At 40.2% G+C, this 27,367-nt stretch overlaps 1 protein-coding gene and 1 long non-coding RNA gene across 2 annotated transcripts in view; one reads left to right on the top strand and one right to left on the bottom strand.

Moving 5' to 3' along the window:
* LOC120539208 overlaps positions 1 to 27,313 on the top strand; it is a 41,310-nt gene extending 13,997 nt beyond the window's left edge. Inside the window, exons 2-3 of the long non-coding RNA XR_005635570.1 lie at positions 24,029 to 24,138; positions 24,452 to 27,313. This is a non-coding gene — a long non-coding RNA (uncharacterized LOC120539208). The remainder of the gene's footprint in view (positions 1 to 24,028; positions 24,139 to 24,451) is intronic.
* LOC120539206 (breast cancer metastasis-suppressor 1 homolog) overlaps positions 2,825 to 27,367 on the bottom strand; it is a 156,703-nt gene continuing 132,160 nt past the window's right edge. Inside the window, exon 10 of the mRNA XM_039769062.1 lies at positions 2,825 to 2,864. Coding sequence (XP_039624996.1) covers positions 2,857 to 2,864 — 8 coding nt within the window. The 3' untranslated portion in view covers positions 2,825 to 2,856. The remainder of the gene's footprint in view (positions 2,865 to 27,367) is intronic.

Genomic DNA, 27,367 nt, shown 5'->3' with positions numbered 1-27,367 from the left:
TTCTCCAACTTCCCGTGTAGGTAGAAAGCTGAAATTTAGCAGACTCATTCCTTACAGCTTACTTACAAAAGTTAAGCAGGTTTCATTTCGAAATTCTACGCGTAACGGTCATAACTGACTCCTACTTACGTTCATATATACGGCCATAGCCTGCAGCTCGGTCGCTGTGTGAGGCAGAGTTGCGTTCCCCATCACCACGCCTCCCACGTAATTGAGTGCCTGCCCATTTAAGGCCGTCCGTCAGCAGCAATCCAATACACGCACTGGCGGGAGTTAAAATTGCTGGTGAAGGACTGTGCTTATGCAAACGAAGATGAGATGGTCAGGGATAGAATAGTGTTTGGCACAAACTCAGCAAAAGTGGGAGAGAAACTTTTAAGTGCCGGGTCTGAGCTAACATTAAATAAAGCCGTGGACATCGCAAGATCGCACGAGATAGCACAAGCACAGCTGAGAACCTTCGATACATGTACTCCGAGCGGCTCATGTGAACTGACTGTGAACGCAGTATGCAGACAACAAGCAAGAGCTCCAAAGAGTGCTGAACAAAAAACGCATTACACAATTGAGACGGCAGCAACAGAATATGAAGCAAGTGACGCATACAAGCATAATCATGAGTTCAGCTACTACGGAAACAAAGCACACGGTGGAAAAAGCCAATGTCCAGCTAAAGGAAGACAGTGTAAAAAATGTGGTAAATTGAACCACTTCGCTAAAGTTTGCAGGACTGGGAATCATAACAGTGAGTATGTTTGGAAGCCTACAGGTTGTGTCTTGAAAATGAGAGGAAATTAATTTATCCATAAATGCTAATAATAGCAATGCTTGCCCTAACAGATCAAAGATGAAGGCTACAGAACATGAGAAAGATTTACACTATGCATGGATCTATGAACACTTGGCTAAAGTTTGCTAAATTTTCACATGTTCTACCACATGCATTGACATTTCTTCCTACCTCTACCCATGTCCTATCCCGATCTTTGTCTTCTGTTCTCACCTAATTTGTACTCTGACCCTTCAGCTATGTCAGTACCCTCCAGTCTCTAGCCTCACATTATTGAATCACCACTGCTGACTCTCATCTTTTTGTGAGTGATAGTACAAGTTTTTGGTGATCATTACAGTAAGCTTGAGCACTTGATTAAATGAAAAGAGGGCAGAATTTAATTTATCAGTCATGCCATAAGCTACTATATATCTTACAACTTCAGCCTGCAGTATTTGTGAAAAGAGATGTTTGTATAAAGTAATGTAAAAAGACACAAATACCTCTGCTTTACTCCAGACATAGGCCAGTGCTTCTACTAGTTCATCACATTGTTCAAAGTGACTTCCCAAAGGCTTGTGTTGAGCATAACAAAATGTCAATTAGGCCTCTTTCGTCTCCTAATCAATAAGTTATTTACCCAGTGGAAATAATGTATTTGCCTGCTGGTACTTCACTCCATCACAAGTGTACAAATCTACTTCTAGTCTCACGTATGATGTAGTATTCCCTCTGCTAGGTGAACTGCCGAGGATTTTTAGAAGTGCGCTAGCCTTCTAATTATGTGTGTTCATGCACCTTTGAGCCAAGAGAAATAACACAAACAAGCCAGTTGCACAGATGCTTCTAGATGTGAAATGTCCCGCTTATTTTCAGTGTGTCACATGCTGCCGCACCATTTTGTAAAGTGAGCGGCTGTCCCAGTAGATATGCTGTAAATGCCAAATTTACATGAATGATTCAGAGTGTTAATGATGACAATTTGGCACACAGCAAGCTGTTATTTTCGCTTAATGAATCTATATTGTATATCAAAATAAACACCTGAAGGCAACATTTGTTAGTTTATGTAGGAAAAGAAACATATGATCCATCCATCTATCCATCCTTCTTCTAGTCTGCTTCTTCAGTTCAGAACTGGGGGGAGGGGGTGGGGGGGTTGGATACCCAAACCCAACAGAACAAAGCACGAGGAAGGAACAACCAACCTAGTCCGTGGCAGAACACACTTAAATACCCTCACACTCACTCATATAGGACCAGTTTAGATGTTCTATGGCAGGAAACACTTGAATACCCTCACATTGACACATACAGGAACAGTTCAGTAGTTTTAATTAGCCTAATTTACATATCTTCTGGATGTAGAATGGAGATCAGTGAAAAACACACTCAGACATGAGGATAGCATGCAAACTCCCCACAGACAATGACCACTCCAAGGACTTAAGCCCAGGTCTTCCAGAGCTGTGAAGGAGCAATAGATTACCTTGTGCCATGAAATCTAGTCTTTCAATTCATCTTATTCACCTTTTAGCATCAGAATAGCAGGGTATAAACAAATTCTGAGTGAATTATGTTCAGAGCATCATGGGGGCTTTGGCAGCATTGAGCACAAATGAAGGTGCTCACTGTTGCAGAGCACAATCAAACACACTCAGTCATTCAGGGGCACTTTAGAGGCACCAGTCAACCTAGCAACCATGTCTTTGGGATGTGGGTGGAAAGCTAAAGTACCTAATTGATTAAACAATTAGGCAAATAATTAAAAGATTGGCTTTGATTGCTGGCATAATTGCATTACCTCTTAATTGCTTAAATATGTAATTGGTTTATTAGCTGATAATAAAACACAAATAAAACAGGCTTGCCAAGACGTTTACAGAGGAATTTAAATTTGATTTTGAAGGGTTACATTGGTACATGTTTTTATTTACATTTTCCAATCTCTGCAAGATCTCGTAAGGCTATATGAAAGAAAAAAAATTACACTTGCATTTCTCACGTCTTCTGCTTTACATGCTTTTTCCTGTATAACAGTTACCTCAATCCCCATATCCAACTTTAGATAATAAAATGTGTCCTTAAACTGCTGCAAAAAGAAAGAAAGACACATGAAATTGTAACTGTTGTATTTAACAGAACAGTTAATCATAAAATTGATGACAGTCTCAAAAAATATTACAGTAGCTTTAGTCAATCTAAAATTAGAAGCCTTGTACCCCATGTCTTGCCCTCTGTGCCCCCAGGCTAGGCATTAAATCCCAATGAACTTGTTAAGTGGTTAGGACAATGGATTAATTTACAAAATAGTAAAACTGGGCTGCAAAGTTTTTCAAAAAGTTTGCTTCTTGAAAAATTGGTGGTGATTTTGATATCCAGCTATAAGCTGAACATAAGTATAATTTTAGATTTACTGTATCACTTAAGATTCACTTTTGATTGAATTTAATGTATTTAATCACCTATCAATGTTTACCAATAGTCAGCCACCCTGAAGAGTCCAATGTTTTCCATTGTTGCCAACCTTTCACCATGCTTATCAGTGTCTGCACCAGGATTCTACAGTGATGTGTTACACCTCATGGTTTTGTTTGCTTGAAGCATGTTGTCGACCAGCTAGCCACAGTTTGATGCTCTGTATTTGCCAAGAAAATTCTCAACAGTATCCTTGAATGACATCCTTAAATGCCTTAAATGAGACTCCCCTCACTCTACTGGCAGATGTTGAAACTGCTTGTCATTGGTGATACATCTGATTTACAAATTACCTTCCTTAAGTCTTTGAGGGCGGGTGTCGTATTACATCGACACATACAGTAGGATTGAGGCGGATGTCGACATTAACATCCAGGGGTTAGAGGGCTGTAAATGTTGGCAAAACCCCTTGTTCGGTTATAGTTCAGCTCTATTTGCTAGAAGTATGCTGCTTGGATTATATGTCACAATGGTGCCTCTGTTTCAGGTGTCTGTTACTGCATACTGTGACTGCTGTCACCACTGGCTACTTGGCTGCTGTTGGCTGTGTGAAGAGGGCCACCTCCAGCTGTCAGAAGATGGCAGATCAAAGGTGGCCACTGATGGTTGAGCAAAGATGGCTGATCAAAAATGGCTTCACATGGCTGCAAGCTCCTAGTAGAGGCTCATGGAACATAAAACACAGGGACATTTGTCATAAATAAATGTTTTATGTTGATTTACAGGTGAAACCATTGTTTTTTTTTAATGTTCAGAAAACTGAGTTCTTTGGAAAAAAAAAAACAATTTGCCCTGAATGAGTTAATCTTGGCATCAGTTGTTCATGGAAACATCTGTCTCAAATATCAAAATTCCTCACCTTTCTTTTTTAACAGTGCAAATTTTATATGAAGTATGGGCAAAAACAAACGAGTGGTTTATGTGCCACATCTTTCTGTCCTGAAGCCAAATGCTCACAGAACAGCCATGTCATTTTAATGAAATGAGTCTCTTTAGTGTGGTTGTCCCATTTGCAAATGAAGCAACAGTAAATCTGAGCTCCATTCCTAGTAGCATTGCTACTATTTTTAGATGTTCACAGATGTTCTAGTTGTAGTTTTTGTACTGTATAGCTATACTTATAATGTGAAAGAAGATCACACAAATAGTTAACTGCAATATCAAGGTTCAATAAGAACAATCCAAGGTGATTTTTGTGATCAACAGGCCAAAATCCGTACGATACACCCAAAAGGAAGTATCATCTTTGTTCCCCAGAACTGCAGTTCTTAAAACAGCTTGATTTTAGTTACAAAACAGAAGGTTCACAAACTAAACCTATAAAAAGTGAGATACCAAGTAAAGGAGGAAAGATACAAGCCTATTCAGAATGCCACAGTAGATGTCCAGCGTCCACATTTCAGCTCCTGTTATGTCTGGGCCAGCTGTTTGGCTCTCTAGTGCTACGCTTGCTACTACACTGCCAAACCATTCTTAAAATTCCTCACAGATAATTTATGTGTGCCTGATCTAGCTGTGAGACATGGCAGGGGTAGAATATACAAAACCGAGTGAAGAGAATAGAAATTTTATATTGTTAAATTATTAATTAAATCATGCCTATTTATTATTTTATGGGGAGGAGAGCCGTGCTGAATAACAGGCATAAAAGTAAGATGGAAGCAAAGAGAAATGAGCACAGGAAGAGAATGGGATCAACAGCGCTGTGCTAAATCGAAATCCCTCTTAAATCAACTAGGGCTAATTACCAATTAGTAGAACTTGTGGTAATACCCAGCTACCAGCACGGAGAGAAGATGAGAAAGTCATTAATTACTTGTAGTGTTAATTTAAAATGAGACAATGCTTTTTTGTTTTATTTATTTAGTTTGTTAGCTTATTTATTATTTTGTTCTTTCTTTGTAACTGCCAGTCCAGTAATGGATATACCAGAGCTGGGGTTAGTCTCCAAACTCCCTGAAGCTAGACTTCGGAAACTGTTTGATTTATATTCAGATAGAGGAATGCTACTTAGACCCTGCAGCCTGTTTTTCAATAAAGAACAAGGTAAGGGTAGGCATTTTATATTGAATGGAAGCCTTGCTTTCATCCAGTTGTGACAGCTAAAGTGAGGGGTTCTGTTACATCTTCTTAACCTACTGGTTTAATACTTTAGTGTGAGGCAAGTTCCAGGGCATGATTTTGTAGACTTACCATTATTGTACAAAGAATGAAATACTCTTTTTTTAATATGAAGAGAAAAGAATATAAAAAGGATCCTCTTTGGCCTTTTATATTGATATACGTTTTCTCCAAACACATGCTAAGCATGGAAATTTCACCTAAAGCCGGTAGTTCTTAACTTGGGGGTCAGTTCTCTTGGACACTTGGCACATCCTAAGTTAATTCATGTAGCTTCTGAATTATTTAGTGTTCCTTATCTCTGCCTCCCACACAATTTAGGACAAATGCTCACATAAAAGATAGTTGTAACAATTGGCATTGCAGAAGGAGAAAAACTAAACAGGAATTAGTAATCTAGGTATTACCTGACAAGGAGCACCTGACTCAGAGGGCCAATCGAATCTAACAGGGGAGGAACTGACCGTACAAAAAGGGTGAAGGTGCAGTGGCAAAGGAGGAGGGAATTAAAAAATTAAGTAACAGCACTAGAGGAAGACTACAACCACTACAGGAAGAATCAGATAAACCTCCAGGTTCATGCATGGACAGCAGATAAACCTAAAGGATTTTTCCCTTCATGTTTTACATGGGAGAGGGCCTGACAAGCCTGTCTAAGGAAGTTCCCTGTATTGAGGTAAGGCTTAGCGTAACCCTCGCAATATTGAACATTAAGATACAAAAAGAAGTGCAGTCATATGGTTGGATATTCAATGAACTTTCTTTTCCATTCACTTAATCTTTTACAACAGTTATTGGTTAGGTATTTCTATTTTTCAAGGGAGTTTCGTGTTTTGTGCGCTGCAGAGTGGGTTTTGTATTAAAAAGGACTTATTTACAATAATAATTTTACTTTGTATTACAGTTACCACGTTGTGTCTGCTCTGTACTTGTTATGGGATTACTATGAAAATAGTGTTGGTCACTTGGACGCCAGATTATTTAGTTATTTTTTTCTCTTTAGTTGCCACTCTAGGGATAGGCATTGCATTTTATTATTGTGTCATCTCAAGGAAAGGAAAGTTTCCCAAGGAGTGGTACACAGTTTTTTCCCAAAAGAGATGCACACTCTTGGTGAATGTGTTATTTTAGAATTGCAGCCAAACTACAACAAATATATCCCTCCCAAGTAGCCATAGCAGAAATAGACAAGAAAAAAAAAAGGTACAAACGAATGGATGTATTTAACTTGTTTAACTCCCAGGCATACAAACACCACTAAAGGAAGCATGTAGAACAGTGCAGTTGTCCTAAAACTCTTTAGTGGGGTCTTCATGGACTGCATTTCCACCTTCAGGGGAGTCAGCAGCATTTTCCTAGATACAAACAGGAGGGAATATCTTCAGCCTGTCCATTTAGGTAGGCTTAGTTACAGAAAAGCTGAGACATATTGTAAGGATGTGTGACATTCCTTGGTTACAAAAGTACACTTTTTGTGGACTGACTACTATATACAGTATGTAATAGGCCCTCATCTACCAATTTGGCACATTCATTGGCCATCTATATATGGTTACTAATATTGCACCTTGTATACTCAGTAACCATCTTAGATCCTGCTTGTACAATGCTCAGACTGTTATACCCGACAGATTCTTCTTCTTGTGGTCTCACTTAGCAAGTTTTATTTATGTATTGGAGTACAGTTTGTGATGTGCATTGCAGTTGGTAAAGCATGGAGGGCAAACAATTTTCAAACAGTAACATCTCCTGTAACTTATCATGTTGGCCATATTGAATGGGCCATACACACAAAACCCAGAATCTGCCAAAGTGGAAAGTGTCCGGGCAAATTGGGAAATGGGCAATGTCGCTGTAAATTGACCAGCCGATGTCCGATCTTTTCCTCGATTTCGGGATTTGGCCAGCCACTTTGTGAAATGGAAATGGTCGGAAGAAAAAATGTTATGTTATGATTTAAGTTCAATTGCAAATGACTTACTCAATTTTTGGAGTTTTACATCATGAAGACCTGGCTGGTTCGGGACTATAAGAGTCCTCTTGTGGTAGACAACCTGGACCCACTGCAGTTTGCCTACTGGACAAAGATTGGAGTGCAGGATGCAATTCTCCATCTGCTCCACAAGGCTTATTCTCACCTGGACAAAGCTGGCAGCACTGTGAGGATTATGTTTTTTGATTTCTCCAGTGCCTTCAGTACCATCCAGCCAGCCCTGTTAAGGGGTAAACGCAGATATGCAGGTGGGTGAGCCTATGGTGTCCTGGATAATGGACTATTTGTCAGGCACACTGCATTTGTGAGAGTCAAAGACTGTGTTTCTGATATGAATATGAGCAACATTGGAGCACCACAAAGAACAGTCCTGTCTCCATCTCTTCACTTTTCACACCTCGGGCTATAAATATAACAGCAGGTTATGTCACTTCAGAAATTCTCAGATGAATGACAAAGGGTGTGAGACAGAGTATAGGAGTCAAGAGGAGAACTTTGTTTCTTGGTGTAAAGAGAATTGTCTGCATCTACAGCAACAAAACCAAGAAACTGATTATTGACTGAAGCCACACCAAAGAGCCTCTAGCCTAATCGCTGCCAGGGAATTGGTTGTGCACTCATACAAATACTTGGGGATCCACAATAATGACAGATTGGACTGGTCTCATAACACTCAGGAACCACAAAAGAAAGGGCAAAGCATGCTCTTTTTCATTAGGAGACTGTGTTCCTTTGATGTGGGAAGTGATGTCCTTCACATCTTCTACAACTTTGTGATGGCCAGTGGGATTTTCTATGCTGTAGTGTCCGAGGCTGGTTACATCATTTGAACAGAGACCCAGAGGCACAGAGCTTGGCTTGGCAGAGTGACTCTTACAGCTACAGTAGTTCAGGGCTTCCAGCTACAAGGACCTTTGGACAGTAGGTTTCAAACCAAAGAAAGTTTGTGAGTTTTTTCACCTCAGAGAATTAGTGGCTTCTCATCCCAAAGAGAACAGATTGTCAGCTTTCAGCTTCTCCCAAAAGAGAGCAACTTGTCAGCTTTTAGGTTTCAGAGAAATAAATGTGCCTTTAATTCATGCAGCTGCTGATCAGCTATTAAAGAGAAGAGAATAGATGAGTGCAACTAGTTTTTGAAGCAAGGTGTGACTTGGATCAGGTTCACTTCCAGAACCAGTGCTTGCTCATAGGAGCATTATTTTCTCCATCACATCCAGGCAGATTTGGTTTGCAGCCACAAGCCAAAGATAAATTAAAATTTTTATCTGAAGTATCCTCGCCAGTGGTGTCAGCTCAACTCTGATTTACACCTTTATTATGAGATGAAGTGCTGTGCTGAAATAAGTTTGGTACAAGCTGCAGTTAAGCCATTTATTCAGGAATTCAGGTTGGGGGAAGTTCCAAATGGCTTTGTGCATCTCTCATAATTCTGCTGTCTTAGCAGGCTTTGATTGCTACTAAAAGCCTAGCTAAATGGCAATGCCATTGAATTAAATTGTACATCGATCAACCATAACAGGCATGGATTCCACAAGATCTATGAAGATGTCCTGTGGTACCTGGCATCAAGATGTTAGCAGCAGATCTTATAAGACATGTAAGTGTTGAGGTGGAGTCTCCATGTACCCAACCTGTTTTTACAGCACATCTCACAGAATTTCGATTGAATTAAGATCTGATTGAATCAACATCTTGAATTCTTTCTCATGTTCCTCAAACCATTTCTAAACATTTGTTTTGCAGAGTGGCAGGGCACATTATCCTGCTGAAAATGGTTGCTGCCATCAGGCAATACCATTGCCATGATGGAGTGTATGTGGTCTGTAACAAACTTTAAGTAGGTGGTGTGTGTCAAAGTCATATCCACATGAATACCGGACCCAAGGTTATCCAGCAGAACATTGCCCCAACTTCATTGGCTTACCTTCTTCCCATTGTGAATCCTGCAGCTATCTTTATCCCCAGGAAAATGACACACACTCACCAGACCACCTTCTTCCATTTCTGCATGGTCCAATTATGATGCTCACATGCCCACTGTAGGTGCTTTTGATGGAGGACAGTGGCCAACATTGGCCTGTCTGACTAGTCTGTGACTACACAGACTCACCTGTTTGTTCTGACACCTTTCTTTCTTGGACAGCAATTTGTGCTAAAATAGCTCTTCTGTCGGATGAGACCTGATGGGGTAGCCTTCACTCCTCATGTGCATCCATGAGCCTTGGATGTCCATGACCCCTTTTTCAACCACTTTTACTAGGTATTAACAACTGCATACTGGAAACACCCCTGCTATTTTGAAGATACTCTGACCCACTTATCTAGCCATCATAATTTGGCCCAAGTCAAAGTTGCTCACATCGTTACAATTGCCTACATCACCTTCAAGAACTGATCGTTATCTTACCTTATATATTCTACCCCTTGTCAAGCACCATTGCATCAAGATAATCAACATCATTCAATTCACCTTGTCACACATGTGTGCATGGGAGGCAGCTAAAGGGCTTGAGTAAGGACAGTCCTGAGACATACCGGGATGTGGCATAGTGCACTGACTCTTTTTCTCCCTTGCCTGCAGACAATTCACAGGAAATTCCACCTGGTCCACTTGACGTCACTTCCGGGACCGAGCCAATGGAAGGAGACCTTGCCAGCTCTGGCCCCTGTGATGTCATGTCCGGGCTTGCACCAATGACAGAAGACCTACATGAGCCCAACCTCTTTGATTTCACTTCCTGTCTTCACCTTTAAAAGCTTCCACCTTTTCCCTGTTCCCTCAGTTCTGTTTTGGACTCGGTTTTGTGCACATCGGTGCTGTATTTATTGAAAACTACTTTGCAGCCAGGAAACTAGATTATACGGGTGGCTGCCCCAAACCTTTATATGACTCTGTCTCGAGTTTGTGACAACCTGTTAGTTGTTTTAACGTTGTGGCTGATCGATGTATATTTTATTGCAAATATTCGAATTCATGGAGTCTCATCTGTAATTTTTGTCTAATCCTTCTGTAATATCAGCAATTAAGCTATGTTATTTGAAACCACTAGTTGGACCCTAGCTACTTTGAAAAAACATCCAGGAAGTACACAGAACACTTTGCACATCTGCCTACATTTGGACCATCGGTGGCTCTGCAGTCTCATTTCACTCTCCTCTTATGTTACGTCTTCTTGCCTAGGAGGTTACATATACATAAGTCCATTAATCTCAAATTAGTCTATAATTACTTTAAGGAAACAGTTGCCTTGCATGTGAATTTTTGAACTGTTAGCACAAAATGAGCAAGTTAATTTATTCTAACTTTACCAGAATACATTAAAGAATACATTTTTATATACAAATACATATAAGTCATAGTGTAACAGTAATATGCATTTGCCACACATTCAACAAAGATGCACATGCAAAAAAAATCCAAACATCTATTAACACCTCAATATATTTTCTATATTTCATACACTGATTGTGTATGAAAGACAGCCACAGACCCCAGCAGTGTATCATGGGGCTTACATCTACATGAAACCAACTTAGAGTCATCAGTTAACCTGATACATGACTTAGACTTTTAGAAAGAAAACTAAAGTACCAAGAGGAGAAGTTATTCAGACATTAGGAGAACATGCAAAATACACCCAAAACAGTGTCCCCAATATTATGTGTCTGAGCAGTAGTAGCTCTAACAAATGTGCCATCTACAAATCTATACTAATAAAAGGCAAAGCCCTCACTTACTCACTCACTCACTCATCACTAATTCTCCAACTTCCCGTGTAGGTAGAAGGCTTAAATTTGGCAGGCTTATTCCTTACAGGTTACTTACAAAAGTTAAGCAGGTTTCATTTCGAAATTCTACGTGTAACAGTCATAACGGTCAACAACGTCCGCCATGTTGAACTTTCTTATTCATGGCCCCATCTTCATGAAATTTGTGTTCTATGTATTGAATGACTGGGACAGGTTCAAGGTGTGGACTGATGATGGTACAGGAGATAATTATTTTACACAGGAGCACTAGAAGAGTGAAATGCTTAAGCCCTTCACCTATGCATCTGCATGTGAGTTGATGGCTGCCGGTGAATTGTTCGGTTGTCGCTTTCAAGTGTACCGAAATGGCCAAATACTTTACACCTTTCGACAACCGCCAATGCCTCTTAAACATCTTAGATTGACTGGTGACGATTTCAGTAGTGGACACTTTGATGTTTATGAATGTTTAAACTCTCAAAAGCTGGATGTGAAGTTATCGATGAAACCGGTTGTATACTTACAACGCTTGACAGATGCCGAATGTCTCTTCAACACAAGTCCTACAAATACTGTCATAATTGAAACAAACCATGAAACTCAAACCGATTATGACAGCAGCAATCCAAGCTGTGAGATTTGAAACAAGATTACTGTTCACATGGCCAACTGTACATTGCATACTCAAGAGTAAGCTCAGCACACAGCTTGGTCATTTTACAACCGGAGGGCTGAACTGACAACATGGTATACAAAGAGATCCTTAACAAATAATTATTGGTATATTTTCCCTCAGTTTAAAAAGGTTTAATTTTCTTCTTAATAAAAATTTTAAGGCAGTACTTCGCTGCTGCGAAGCACAGGTATTTTGCTAGTTAATATATCACAAAGCAAATTGTATGTATTATATATAGTATATGCTGTCTGTGATGGACTGGCAATGTGTTCAAGGCGGTTTCCTTCTACAGGGATAGACTCTGGATCAACGTGAACCTGAATTAGATTAAATGGACTTGTAAATGGTATGGCATGGCAGTGGCATTGTTCTGCATATTGATTAGTGTATACAAGTAAGAATTTTACTGTATTTTGTACATGTGACACAGTTGATCCTTTAAATCTATAAACCAAATGTCACATACATACGCTTGAGAGAAAACTTCAGTGCATCATCAGCTGGTGTCCACATTATCTTCACGTTCTCTTGTTATTCCACCACATCCCAAAGATGTATGTGTTACATTTATTGGCAAGTCTAGTTTGGCATAGCAGGAGTGGGTGGTGAGTGTGCCCTGTTACACACTGGCACCCCGCCCAGGGGTTGGTTATCACCAAAGCTTCCATAATAGGAACCTTCTACCCACAACTATGAGCTGGATAAGCAAATCTGTGAACAGACGGATGGATGGCTGGATGGATGCGTGGAGCACACACACTATTGACCACAACTGCATTTTTATCACTGAGCTACATTAACTGGAATGTAAGTCTGTTTTAAAACTGAAGAGTCTTGAATGACAGATTCTGAAATAATAAAAGTAAAGGCTTATTTCATATCTATTGAATACAAAAGAGCTGATATGGAAAATCCAAGACATGATCAAGAAATATCTGTAGTAAGGCACAGAGAAAGCATTAATTTCACCTGTATTAGAGTCCCCTTGAGAAACACCTCATTCATTATTTTGCTTTTCAGACAAATACTCCCTGAAGAAAGAGAGCCATGAACAACTTGAAATGTCGGTCCAGTACACAGAAAAATAAATAAATAAATCAAACAATAACTGAACACAGGGACCTGATTCCATTTGTTACAGCGCATTTAATAAAATAAAGTGCTCTCCGCTGAAGTGGCTGGCACCATGCCATGGCTTCTAGACATGTTTTCCATTTCTCTTCATCTCCTTGTTGCAGGCAATCACAGCTCTACCTCTCTTGTAATGCTGCTTTCCTGACTGTTTAATGTCGGACACGGTGCAGCATCACAGACGCTAGGCAAGGTGGGGTCTACAGCAGTGCAAACATGACAGATTTGCTAATCTGAAACTTTCTACTTTCCTGCCTAGCAGGATATTTTTTTCACCGTCAGTTATCCATTGAACTGTTCTGATTATTCTCTAGCATTTTTGTAATCCTGTAAAATATACAGTGAGCAAAGAGGCTGATAAAAACATGAATAAGACTGACCCCGTTTAGAGTTATTTGCTGATGACATTTGTTTATTTTTGTTGAATGCGACACTTCCACTTTCTAAATCTTGAAGTGCACAGATGCCATTCTGCAAGCCTCCCTGAATGGTGATGAGAAAAATTATGGCCATCAAGCATTTCCAAATAGTCTTATATTAGCATGGGATGTACTGTAGATGTGCACATTTAAAAAGGTATCTTCCCACTGGATGAAAATAAAATACCAAGTTAATCAATGTCTTTCTTGATTAGGATCTGAAGTTAGGACAGAATGAAATCTGAACAAGAGTGCAAGAGGCTGGTGAGGCTCTGCAAAAATGGCATCTGGCTTGGATTTTCTTAAGACATTTGCACAGTGCACTATACTGTGTCACTTAAAGTGTACACATTCTTGGCTCCTTTGTTGCTCATATTCTTTTTAAACCCATGGATCTTGAGAAAGTAATTCATTATGTTGAATGTAAATGGAAGCGATGAGTCTGGTTGGTTATATAAAGCGACAGGCATGTCGGATACCACCGGAGGTGGCAAAAGTACACAAGTTCTTTACTCAAGTGAAAGTACAGATACTTGCGTAAAAAAAGACTCTGGTAAAAGTACAAGTACTCATTCAACTTTTTTACTTAAGTAAAAGTAAAAACTACAGGCTCTGAAATATACTCAAAATATAAAAGTAAAAAGTAGCCTCTTCAATAACGATTGTACAAGCAGTTTCTATTCAATGCTGACTGAAAACTCACAGTATATTAATACAGCTTGAAAAATATCAAATCACTGTAACTTCAAATTACCAACAAAACAGAAACAGTATACTGATAATGAACAGTCACATTGCTCCAGTGCTCACTTTTCAATATCAACTTGCCAATTTTGTCAGAAATTCTTTTATTTTTTACAAAACTACCAAAATGTTTTATTCCACTTCAGCAGAAGCTGGCTCTTAAAGTTCTCTGAATCAAGGCATGCCCTTTTGGGTGTAAAAATCAGTCCTACAATGCTAAAAAGCCTCTAATGGAGTGTTGAGCTTCAGAGACAACTTGCATATTGCTGGAAATGGGAATCACTTTCAATAGACACATGTCAGCCTTGTTTTCAAAGTCGAGCCCCCGCTCCGTTCTTCTTTCTTGTTACATCGTTTCCGTCTTGTTACGTCCGTCATGCGTGATTCGCACTGACTGATACTCTATCGGGATTGTCTTTCCTATATACCACTGGCCCATTCATTTAGGTTGAAATTGGTCTTTATGCTGAGAACGTGAAAGGATGAAAAACAGAAAAATACTTAATTCCCCACAAATGCATTAAACTTAAAGTAACGGGCTTGTTTTTAAAATGTAAGGAGTAAAAATTACAAATATCTGTGTTAAAATATAAGGCGTAAAAGTAAAAAGTCGTCTGAAAAATAAATTCTCAAGTAAAGTACAGATACCTTAAAATTCTACTTAAGTACAGTAACAAAGTATTTGTAATTCGTTACTTCCCATCTCTGGATACCACATAATGGCTGAAAGATGTCAGAGTCTGCATTTTTTGTGTGAAGTGTGGCATTAAGGTTGAGAATTTAAGAATTTAATCTACCTGGGTACCTAGGACCTAACCCAAATGTATATGAAGCATCACATAAGTGCTCCACTGACTTTGTCGATGGTGTTGTCAATGTCAAAAAGTAGAAGAACCACAGGGGGATTCTGAGGTACATGCAGTGTATATTATTATAAGCATTTGTCATAAGCTTGGCTCTACTTTTAAAAAGTTACCACATCTTGTTCAGGGTGTCAACATGTACACTTTTGGTACTTCACGCAGTCTATCACTTCTCCGTTCTTCCAACATGTTGTGATGTGAAATTTTGCATACAAGTTGATAAATGTTTTGTACGTCTTTATTTTTAACTTAGACAAAGCAATGTAATATTAGTGTTACATTAGTGAGAAACATTCATGTTTACCCCCTCAAGGACTAAGTCAGGAAAGTAAATTTTACGACAGTGTTGAGGGAAGTGCCTCAAACAGGCTTGGCTAATATTTCTCTGCTTTAGTCTCTCAGTCAGCCCCCACAGGAAAGCCACGGCTGCCTAACTGCCAAACTTTACCTTAACACATGGTTTGGAGGGCAGGTGTGAAGATGTTCTATCCTATCCATTGGTCTGAAGTATGGCTGCTTAGAACTGGCTTGTATCATAAGCCTTCAAGTACCATGACACCCTATTGGCTGTAGGAGTTGGAGAGAAAACCTATACATTTGCTTGCTTTACCTCACCCTCTCTCTCTCTTACCAAACTGATGAAAGACCATCTCACATCATGAACTGAAAAGGACAACACAATGAAGAGCACAGCTTGGCAGCCATATTGAGACAGGCATGCGGCCTGTTCTGAAGAAAGCTGACGACAAAATGATGCCTTAACTAGAGACATTTTAAGTAACTAACAAGTCTGTGTGCCGTCTGAAACTACACATCAACATTTACCAGGTTGTATGGTTGCTAATATTCAAATGTACTTTGCATATTGTTATTATTTATGAATATTATCAATAATACATTGTTTAAATTGTAACTTAATTCCTGCTTGACTTTTACTATACCTAATTGCCTGAGGTTATAGATGTAGAAGGGAAGATAGGGAAAAGTTATAAAGTACAATACCTTATAAACAGTGGTAAGTCTGGGAGTTTTGAGGCATTCTGACTGTTGTATCAGAAATAGCAGTTCACACACGTGTAATGCTTAACTATCTTTTCTTTATTTTACATCCACACCAACAACCAATACTTCCGTTTTCATCCTACAACCCCCCACATCCGCTTCTGCACAGACATCATATTTCCCCTCCCCTTTTTTAAAATGATGGCCTACTTGGTAACATAGTCCTTAAACCGGGAGGGTGGTCTTCTGTTCCTGAATGAACGTGAAACCTCACTGGAAACCCATGGGAGTGATTGAGGAGCAGCCAGTCCATTTCCAGCCACTGTTTGAGGCTCCCATGCCATCAGGCTATGCATCTTTGGGCCATGATGACGCTGACTCGGTTATGTGACTTTTTTAGGCTATTTGCGTGATACCTAGAACAACTTTGTAGAAGAAAAGTAGCTGGTCCAAGTTGCCGAGTAATTTTCAATGGATCTGACCAACGGGGTCTCATCTTGTTGATACAGTGAGGAAGCCACACACGCACCGAGTATTTTTCCTTTAGTAATGGCAGTTTTGATTTTTATGGCCTGACTGAAATACTGCTGCATACACTGCTGTTGAGAGGTAACATGGGCTTGTGCTTGTGAGAGTGTTGGTATAGGTAACAATTTAACCAAAGAAAGACGGTCCAAAGGAGAGTCAGCTAACTACCTAACATTAAGGAAGCAGGTGATACCCGTGTTGTGATAAGTTTTGTTGCTTGAAAATGTAACAGGGTCTGGAGGAGAGCTGCCTCAATCTGCCAACCTTCTGTCAGGTATGCCCGGATTCCATTTTTTATCGTGCAGTTTAGGAGTTTAACCACGCCATTCGATTCCGGGTGATATACAGCAGTTCTAATGTGCTTAATGGCCTTCTCTTCCAAATAGTTAATGAAATTAGCCAGAAGTAAACTGAGGCCCATTATCAACAGCTATCATGTCTGGCAAGCCCCACGGAGCAAAAAGGTAATGCAGGCGCCTAATAATGGATTGGGTAGTCACAGTTGCAAGAGGCAATGTGTTGAATGAAGATCATACACCATCAAGAGATGGGGAGCGTGGTGTAGAGCACCAAGCAATTCACTACAAATGTCGACTTAAATGTGCTTCCAAGGAGCAAGTGGCCATTGTACAGGAGTGAAAGGAGCTGGTGGACTAGGTGGGGATTTGCCACTGAGGAGAGAGGCAGTGCAGTCTTTTACCAGTATCTCAACATCACGCTCTATATTAGGCCACAACACAATATCCCTACAATGCTGTTTCAGCTTAACAATGCCCAAATGGCCCTCATGTGCCATTTGCAAAACTTGTGCTCGTAGCACTGCTGGTATGAGAGTACGATGGCCTTGAGCAATACAGACATCTTCCCAACAGAATAAATCATCCTTAACCCCATAGTATGGAGTCAGTTCCTGTTCTATTGTGGTGGGCCATCCATCCCTAATAAAACAGCGAAGTTTGGAAAAAATAGGGTCATCCCTAGATGCTTGCTGCAGTTGGTCCAAAGAGATAACAGAAGAGAGGGGAGCATGCAACATAAACACCAGGTCTGGCTCCAGGTCACAAATCTGCTGTACTGCAACTGGCACAACTGCTCAGTATAAGAGGTCTGCTACTGCATTGTGCCTACCCCGTGTGAATTCAAGCTTAAAATTGTACTGGTGCAAACACAGTAACCTGAGGGGCTTATGACCAGATCCATTTGAGTGTAACAGTGTTGTAAGGGCCTGGTGGTCAGTACGGAGAGTAAAAGACCTGTCATACAAGTAGAGGTGCCAGTATTCACAAGCCGATATACTGGCCAAAGCTTCTCTTTGTCCAACAGAATACTTCTGTTCAGTGGGAGACAGTGCCCGTGAAGCATCAGCGACAGGCCTTTCTACACCATTGTGTACTTGGGAAAGGACTGCTCCCAAAGCTGCAACAGAAGCATCACATGTCACATAGTGGAAGCTGTAAGACTAAAGTGAGCTAAAGTAGGAGAACTGGTGAGCTGCTGCTTAAGTGTCTCCATTACCTTCTGACAGTCTGCTGTCCAATGCCAGGGAACATCCTTCTTAAAGAAATGGCGTAGAGGTGCTGTTGTTGAGGCAAACTGTGGGAGGAAGCGAAGATAATATGCAGCCATTCCCAAAAAGGATGCCAGTTGTGAGGATATTTGAGGTTCAGGAAGAGAGTGGACGGCATCCACATGCGACATTATAGGCGTGATGCCTTGCCCTGAGAGCCTATATCCCACAAATTCAATTTCTTGAACCCCAAAAATACACTTTTCCGAGTTTAGAGTGACATTGGTAACTTGAGAGTTGGTGGAGCACCTGAAAAAGGCGTTCATCATGTTGGCCCATGGTGGCACCATGCATTACAATGTCATCCAAATAAATGGCTACACCTGGAATTCCTGTACACATGAGACATGACCTTCTGGAAACTGCTAGATGCTGAGCTTAGGCCAAAAGGCATCCTCTTGTAACGGAAGACACCGAGGTGTCACAGAAGCTGTTAGATCTCTGCTTATAGGACCGAGGGGCACCTGCAAATAGCCATGATTTAGGTCCAGTTTACTGAACACTATAGACCCATGAAAATGTGTGGTCGGCTCCTCTGCAGTTGGCAAAGGGTATTTAACGGGAATTTTTGCTTTATTTACAGAACGCAGATCAATGCAAATACACAAACCACCTGATTTTTTCTTTGCCACAACTAAATTTGAAATCCATCAGTAAGCATCCACTGGTTCAATGATGTCCTCTTCCAGGAGGTTGCGGATAAACCCAGTAATGCAGCTCAACACAGTAAACAACATTGGGAAGGCCTGTTGCCATTGTGATGTCACCTGCATAATGTCAGTGCCACTTGAATCACACAAATGAAATTGTAATCTGTGGAGCAGAGCCAAACCCATTAGATTTGCACCCATTGTGGTAACAAAAAATGTAAAATCAAAAGGTCCTTGGTCTTTATAATATACTGCAAGACAAACAGTGCCCAGAACTGGTATGTTTGAATTGCCATATCCTGCAAGTGGTACTGAGGTGTGTTGGAGTGGGACATGAAGGAAGTTACTCTCATATGTCACTTTATTCAACAAGGAAACCTTGGCTCCTGCATCAATGAGTAAAGGGAGAAGAATGTTGTTTGCATAGCAGGCACACGTTTTGAAAGGGTTGCATGGTCTGGACACTGAGTTAATTTTTGCTGAAGATGAAGGTTGCGACCACTATCGCTGCTTCGACTTTTTTTCCAATCTCTACGGCTTTACTTAACGTTAAGGTATCCGGTTCCAATAAGACATTTTCTCAATCAGTTGGTCCCTTATTAACTCGTCTTGTAGTGTCCCGAAATTAACAGTGTTGCACAAGCTCACGCAACGCTGAAACAAACTGTGTGATTGACTCACCTGGCTGGCTGCTGAGCACAGTGACGAAACCAAAAACGGCTCAGGAGGACCGTTTGGCTTGGGCCGAAACGGCCATCCAGTGCTGCAACTGTGGCTGCAAAAGACTCATCAGTTGGTTGCAAGGAAGAAAAAATGTGCTGTCCTTCCTCTCCCAAACAGTGTAAAAGAAGCGCCCTTTTCCTTGCTCTCTCAACGTTATCCAATCAGACCGCCAACAGATACGTCTCGAACGAACAATACCAGTGTCTCCAGGGAACTAGCGGTTCACCAGGTACTGACAAGAAAGAAGCTGGAGGAGGTAAACCAAACTCTGCCATCCTCATCGCCAAACTGTTATCAGAAATAGCAGTTCACACAAGTGTAATGCCTAACTGTCGTTTCTTTATTTTACATCCACACCAACAACCAATACATCCGTTTTCCTCCTACAACCCCCAACATCTACTTCTGCACAGACATCACACTGACAAAGGCTACATATTAATAATACAAAAGGGGAAAGTAGAGTAATATATCACTCTACCAAGACAAAACACAACAGTAACAATTATATTGGCCATTTTTATAAAAAAGTGCAGTGCTTTACTAGTTTTAAAAGAAAAATCACCATTGCAAAGCAAATAAATCATAAAAATGGAAGAATTCCTAATGGAATTCACATAAATTAATTTACAATTGAATTTAGGCAGATGATTGGCATATTCAATTTTTGTTCTATTAGTCACATATTTTTAAAGCAGAGCCCATCTATATTTCTTCCCCACAAAGACTTTCAATAAAGGACAAAATCTCTCAGATTTTGTAACTTTTTTTTTTAAATCTCAGGATGTGGAGTGGGAAAGGAATGTTAAAATCAATTTTTGGTTGCAGGCGTTTTCTTTGTTTAGTATTACGGGGAAAGAACAAGGCAGGAACTAGGGCTGACGGGAGACTCTCACTCACAGATTCTCAAACCAGAGCTCCAGGTCGAAGCCTAAACACACATGAAAACTCCACACAGAATACAGCAGGCTTCACATTTTTGGGGTAGATACCAATGTGAACTTGTGAAGAAAGAGGTAAATAACAAGATGGTAACTGGAAAAAGCTGTTGAGAGCTGAACACACAATGTAATGTTCTATCTATCTATCTGGTCAGGTTTCTCTTCTTGCAAAAAAGGATCTGTGTTGGTATATGAAAGATTGTTGCTTCAAATCCTTTTAAATGCCAGAAGAGATCTTACTCCATTGGTTCCTTGAGCAAAGTTGTTAACCTGACTGTTGCTCCATGAGCACTATGTAATGGATGAGCCTGTGCTCTGACCCCCAAAGGTCATGTGAAAAGATAATTCCCTCAAGGATTAACAAAGTACAGTGTATATCAAAAATCAAGATGTGTGTTAAACCAGAATTCTCCTGTCCATCATCAAATACCTTTTCTGCCATGTGTGGACTTGTAAAAATCTCCTTGACCTTTATCCAGTTCTTCATACCTTCCCTCTGTCTGACATGCTTAAAGAATCTACAGTACTTCTAGAGTACCTCCTACAGTGGTACAGCATACATTGGCATGTGTACTAATATTTAATAAAATATTTGTATAACTTAAGTAACTAGCAAATGGCTCTTGCCGCATCAACCTGGCAGAATTTAAAAGATGGGGAAGAGTACGTGATACGTGGTCTGTGGCATATAATATGTTTGTAAATTAATAATCGAGTTCCAAGAGCATGCAGGTTCAGAACGGGTGCAGGTAGGCGCATTACGGCACTACTCTGGGTTTGACTGCAGTGCTTGGCTGATTGTGCACTAGTGTGCAAATATGAGCGGATCACTCGGGTGCCTCAGTCACACCTCGGAAAGAGAATAGGAAGTTTAAGGGGAGGGAAAGAAGGAAGGAAAGAATGACAGAGACAGCAGGATTGTGAAAAGCCAGCAAAGAGGGGAAGCAGGCAGCCAGGTAAAGAGTCCCGAGGCAGAGCATATGGCAGGTGTTCCAAGGAGCTCCAGCTAGCATCTTTAGGTTGCTGGAGTGCAAAGCCGAGAAGTGGCAGCAGGTGTTGGAGAAGTGAGGCTTGGCTAGTGCTGGGCGGTATACCGGTTCATACCGAAAACCGTTTTTTATTTATTTTTTTGATATGGATTTTTCTTATACCGCAACACCGGTTCAAATTGCCTAAACGACGTTCGGAACGTGGTGCAGCAGGAAACTGTTCAAGTGGGGACCTTTTTCACTGCTACACCGCTAAACACAGATTTGTTGCACTAGGGCTCCTTTTCACTGCTACACCTCCAAATAGTGGGTGGTAGCTTATGTATGCCGCGTGGTGAAAATGGACAGAGAGCATTCCGAAACTGAACTAAAAGTAAAGTTGAACATGATGAACAGAAGAACTTTTGCCGAAAAAAAGGAGTAACGTCAGTCGCCTGGAGATAACTTTAGTTTTTAAAAGGTCAGATGTGTAAATACTGTTTCTATACTACTGGATAATACTGCAAGCCAAGTTGTACTTGTTTTATTTGTTTTCAATACAGTGTAATGTACCTGGGTACTGTGTAATAGTGTGAAAACATGTTGACTTTATTCTCGTAATTTGTCATTAAAGTTGACCATCATAAACTAAACTTCATCGTAAAATGAATATTTAATTTACTAGATTTTCTCAAACCCCGTCATAAGTTAAATAGCACATTAAATGCTTTGTGTTAAGTGATTCTTAAACTGACTTCTTCTTGCACTAAGAGGAGGCGCCGGCAGCGATCGCCGCACAGAATACATTCACTTCATGATCTTCCTGCTCTCTGAACATTTAGAATGCTAAGATAAATACTTAATATAATTTTCATGGTGAAATGCATTAAAGCATGCATTAATCATATGGGGGCACGGCAGCGTGTCTGCCTCGCATTTGCATGTTTTTCTGGTGGGTTTACTCGGCGTGCTTCAGTTTCCTTTCAAAGTCATGTAGGATGTGGGGTTTTGTTGTGCTATATTGACACTGCTAATGTTTTGCTTGTATTCATCCTGCGATGTGCTGTCGACTCGTTCAGAGATGGGCGCAACTCTGAATGGATGGCATAATTAAACATGTATAACGAAGATATTTTTAAAGTTCTGAACACTCGAACACTTCTGAACACATACTAATAACTAGTTTTAATTTCACAGACGTTTATCGTGTGGTGATTGGTTATATGGTGAAAGAAAAAGGCAGGAAGGAAAAAGGAACTGGGGTTTTGGTACATCAGATAGAGACAGCATGCATGCAATAAAGATAGCCCGCTCAGAAGAACATGCATTGAATTCTGTGTTTGTGTCTCCGACCAGCAGATCAGAAACCCAACATTTGCACAATATTTAAGTTAAACCTGTACGATAGCTATTCATACATCCAGTTTTTTGGAGCCTCGTCACACCTGCCATAAAGTTCTCTACACTGAACATACACCTGGGGACCCCTTACTGCGAGGGAGCAGCACTACCGCCTCACTACCGTGCATGTGTAATACCTGCTTTAATGCATTTCATCATGAAAATGATATCAAGTATTTATCTTAGCATTCTAAATTTTCAGAAAGCAGGAATATCATGAAGTGAATGGATTCTGTATGGTGATTGCTGTCTTCTCTTAGTGCGGAGGAAGTCAGTTTAAGAAGCGTAGTGGTTAACAACTGGGTTGGGGAACGTAACACAAAGCATTTAATGTGCTGCATTAATTTATGACGGGGTAAATTAAGTAATTGATTAAACATTGATTTTAGGAAGAAGTTTAGTTTACGACATTCTACTTTAATTATGAAGTAAACTATGAGAATAAAGTGGAAATGTCGACTTTAATCTCAACATAAACGTCGAGAATAAAGTAGAAATGTTTTTTTCTTCCCAGTACAGCTTAGCTTGAAGCAAGGTCCATTTTAATGCAGTTTGCCTAAATGATGGTTCAGTTGGTAAAGATGTCATCACCAAGTTGCACTTGTTTTATTTTATTTTAATTTTGTGAATACTGTGTAATGCACCTGGGCTTGAAGTCTTGAAGTAATAGTGCAACTATCAGTAATAATACTATTATTTATTTTATTGTTATTATTTATTAGTTTAAATATTATGCAGTTTAATGATGATAAAGTTGTTTAAAAAGTCACTTTAACGTGTCAGTGGACAGAGATTGTTAACATTAACAGAAAGTGTAGTTGGTTTACAAAAATGATTTACTATTTATTCCTTTTCTAAGACATATTCGGTGCAATACAATTTTTGACCAGCACTTCTGGATATTTCTCTAAGTCTAAATGCCTCTTTGTATGGTTGAAAATATGTAGTCAAAATTATAGTTTTTGCAAAATTTGTTCAATAAAAAGGTTCTATATTTTGACTGCATCTGTAATGCAATGTGATACCTTCTCCATTAGTGCCACCCCCTTGAAAACTATCACTTTATGTGGCAATGCAAAACTGTATTAATATTTTAGTGCACATTAAAATGTTTTTTTTTTTTTGTACAATGTACAATACTCTTGACAGTGGAATAGATTATTCTTAGCCAGTAATTGCAGTGGAAAATGGGGTTAACATCCACTCATGCATGGGGAAAAAATATTGTTGAATACCGTGAAACCGGGATAATTTGGAAAAATACCGTGATATAGAATTTTGGTCATTCTGCCCACCCCTAGGCTTGGCACCCTACCGTGGCCACAATCAGCAGCAGGGATCCAAGCTTGGATTTTGAAGGTTGACTGTGCTGTTGGTTAGATGTCTCTTCATGCTGTGTGATCCAAAGAAGGTAAGCTGGGGTGATGTCAGCTTTTAAAGGGTGGCACCAGGGGTTGTGTGCTTTTAAAGAACAGTTTCCTGCCATGATTTTTAAACCTGATTTTTATGGAATTATTTATTGCATTTTTAACATCTTTGTGGACACTGTGGTTTTTTAGGGATTATTAATTCATTTATGGGAAGATGCAAAGCACTCCTTGAACACTGTTTGGTTTTGAGTAATTTTAATGAAAGCACTTGGCATTTTTACACCTACCCCTTGTTGTTAGTGTATGTCCTCATTTGCCATGCTCATCTCAGCTCATGACTATCGATGGTTTCAGGTTGAAGAGGCTCCAGGAAGCAGCAAAGGACTGTGGAGCCGACCCGGACTGATACAGAGAACATATATATACGTTTGGTGACAGTACACATCCCTCCATCCATTTTCAGACCCGATTAATCTGATTCAGAGCTCCAGCGGGCAACAGCATTAGGTGCGAAAACAGAAATCAACCTCAGACAAGGTAACAGCAGTATAATTTGGAAGGTAGCAGTTACAGCTTTGGACTTCAAACACTAAAGTTGTGGACTCAAATCCTGCTACTAATTCTGTGTGGCTATGAGGAAGTCACTTCACTTGCCTGTGTTCCAACTGGAAAAACAAACCAATTGTAACCAACTGTATCTCTCAGATGTTGTATGGTGCTTTGGATAAAGCTGTGAGATAAGTAATAAAAATACTTAAATATCAGTTTGGGAGAATCTAGGGATGTCTTTAGATCTGTTAAGGGTATAATTGTGTATATCTAATCTGGTGACTGGCCTGTCTTAATTTAATGTTCATATTGTCAGATTGTGGCTGGGGCTTTGTCCCTAGCCACCTCTTCTGTTCTCAAACCACCCATGACCCCTCGATTAGTCCCTTTTGCTGTGCAACAGTGATCAGGCTGTGGTTTCTTGTTCAGATGTGACTCACTTTTTATTTTATGCCCAGTTAGGTACTTTTACCTGTTTTTGTATCTGTACATGACATTTCACCTATTCTTTGTACTCTATGTCTTCTACCTGCCTGTTTTTGATCTGTTGCTTGTGTTTACTACAGCTCTGCATTGTAGTAAGTGGTCAGGAAATATTAATTAATGCATTAATATGCTTTTGGCAAAAATGTTAAGTTATACAAATAATTTTCTTTTTTTTTTTAATGACAGATCAATCACACACACACACACACACATACGGAATTCACCTCTCTCACTTATACATGTCAAACTTAGGGTCAATAGCATTTAATTTCATGTCACATCATTTTCCACTGCTTATCCGAGACCAGAGCACAAGCGCTACAGTCTTAGCAGTGAGGTCGACATCCCTTTTCCTCAGCCACACTTGTTAACACTTACTATGGAATCTCAAGGCATTCTCATGCCATCTGGAAGATATAATCATCCTGGCAGGCCCAGAGTCTTCTCCTGGTTCTCCTCCCAGCTGGTTTTGGTGTAAAACCTTCTGCAGGAGGCATCAGGACCATCAGGTGGCTCCTCTCAATAAGAAGGGTCATTAGTTATACTCTGAGCCATTCCCAGATGTCTGTGTTTCCCTCTCTATCTCTAAGGGAGAGCCTAGGCAGAGTGTGGAGAAAGCTCATTTTGGCCGCTTGTACCTGCAATCTTGTCCTTTTGGTCATTACCCAAAGCTGATAACCATAGGTGAGGTTAGGGATGTAGATCGACTGGAAAATTGAGTGCTTTGACTTCTGGCTCAGCTCCTTCTTTACTACTATGGATCAGTATAGTGACCACATACCTCTGTTTGCCTTCCTGATCCGTTTGTTGGTCTCATCATCTATTTTCCCCTCACTCCAAAATCCTTAACCTCCGCCACCTGTAGCAGTAACTCACCTCATACTCAGAGAGGACAGTCCACCTTTTTCATACTGAGGACCATGACCTCTGATTGGGAGGTGTTGATCCTCATCCTTGACACTTCACACTCATTCACAAACAGTCCAAATGTGTGCTGGAGTTCACAGTCCAATGAAGCCAACAGAACCACACTATCAGCAAAAAGCACTAATGCAATTCGGTGTCACTTTAGGTTAGGTACTGCAAAAATGCATTGATTACTCATTTACTCTTATATAACAAGATGTTAACAAAGGCTTCGTTGGGTCCTTTATAACAAAAAAAATCAGTAGATCAGTTATTCATCTGAATGCAGTGTGGCATATTGACATGATGGTAAAATTACCTGTTAATGTCTTATACTAAATATGTAATATCAAGAGAAATGTGTCTCAGTTAATCCACCACAGACCAACCCACAGTGACGTTCTGCTTGTAGGTCACATTCTACCACACTTTCTAATACTGTACTTTCTAAGTGTTATGAAGAGCCAAAGAAGTGAACACCTGCAATTCTAAGGCCACTGAACTGGACACCCTCTCATCTCCAGCTGCGCCTTGATATTCTGTCCATAAAAATCATAAACAGGACAGGAGACAAAGCACAGTCTCACACCCAATGAGAACCATGCAAATGTTTTACCAAGTGTAAGGACACAGTTATCACTATGGACCAAATAGCCCTTATTAAGGGCTCCGAAATATGCTTTCCCAGCATCCCCACAGAATCCCTTGAAGAAAACAGTCTAATGGCTTCCAGTCCACAGAACACATGTAGACCGAGTGGGCACACATCCATGCCCCCTCCAGGATCCTTATAAGGGTAAAGTGTTGGTCCATTGTTGAACAGCATGGACATAATCCCCATTGCACCTCTTGGATCTGAGCTTCTATGACTGGGCAAAGTCTCCTTTCCATTACCATGGTATAAGCTTTCCCAGGTAGGGTGAGCAATGTGATTCCCTGATAACTGGAGCACACCCTCTAGTCTCCCTAAAAGGGGGACCACAACCTCGGTCTGCATTTCAAGGGCACTGCTCACCCATGACAATGCAACAATGTCCAAAGCCTTTAGCATTTCTGGGAGGATCTCTTTCCCCCAACAGGCCCTTGCCACTGCGGAGCTGTTTGACTACCTAAGTGACCTCCCTCAGGGAAATAGGCATTAATCCCCCATTAGCTTCTGGCTCTGCTCCTCCACAGTCAGCCACATCTACTAAAAGGAGGTAGTGAAGACTTCCAGTAAGTGATCAGTTATTTTATGTTTTTAATTTAGTTTACTTTGCAGAGACATTCAAGAGTCTTTATTCTGTCGATCAATGTCAAAAAAGTCAAAATGAATCCATTGTGATTTAA

This window comes from Polypterus senegalus, chromosome 11 (genome assembly GCF_016835505.1).
Source record: "Polypterus senegalus isolate Bchr_013 chromosome 11, ASM1683550v1, whole genome shotgun sequence".
NCBI lineage: Eukaryota > Metazoa > Chordata > Cladistia > Polypteriformes > Polypteridae > Polypterus > Polypterus senegalus.
Note: the sequence above shows the minus strand (reverse complement) of the source record. Positions and strands in the feature narration are given on the sequence as shown.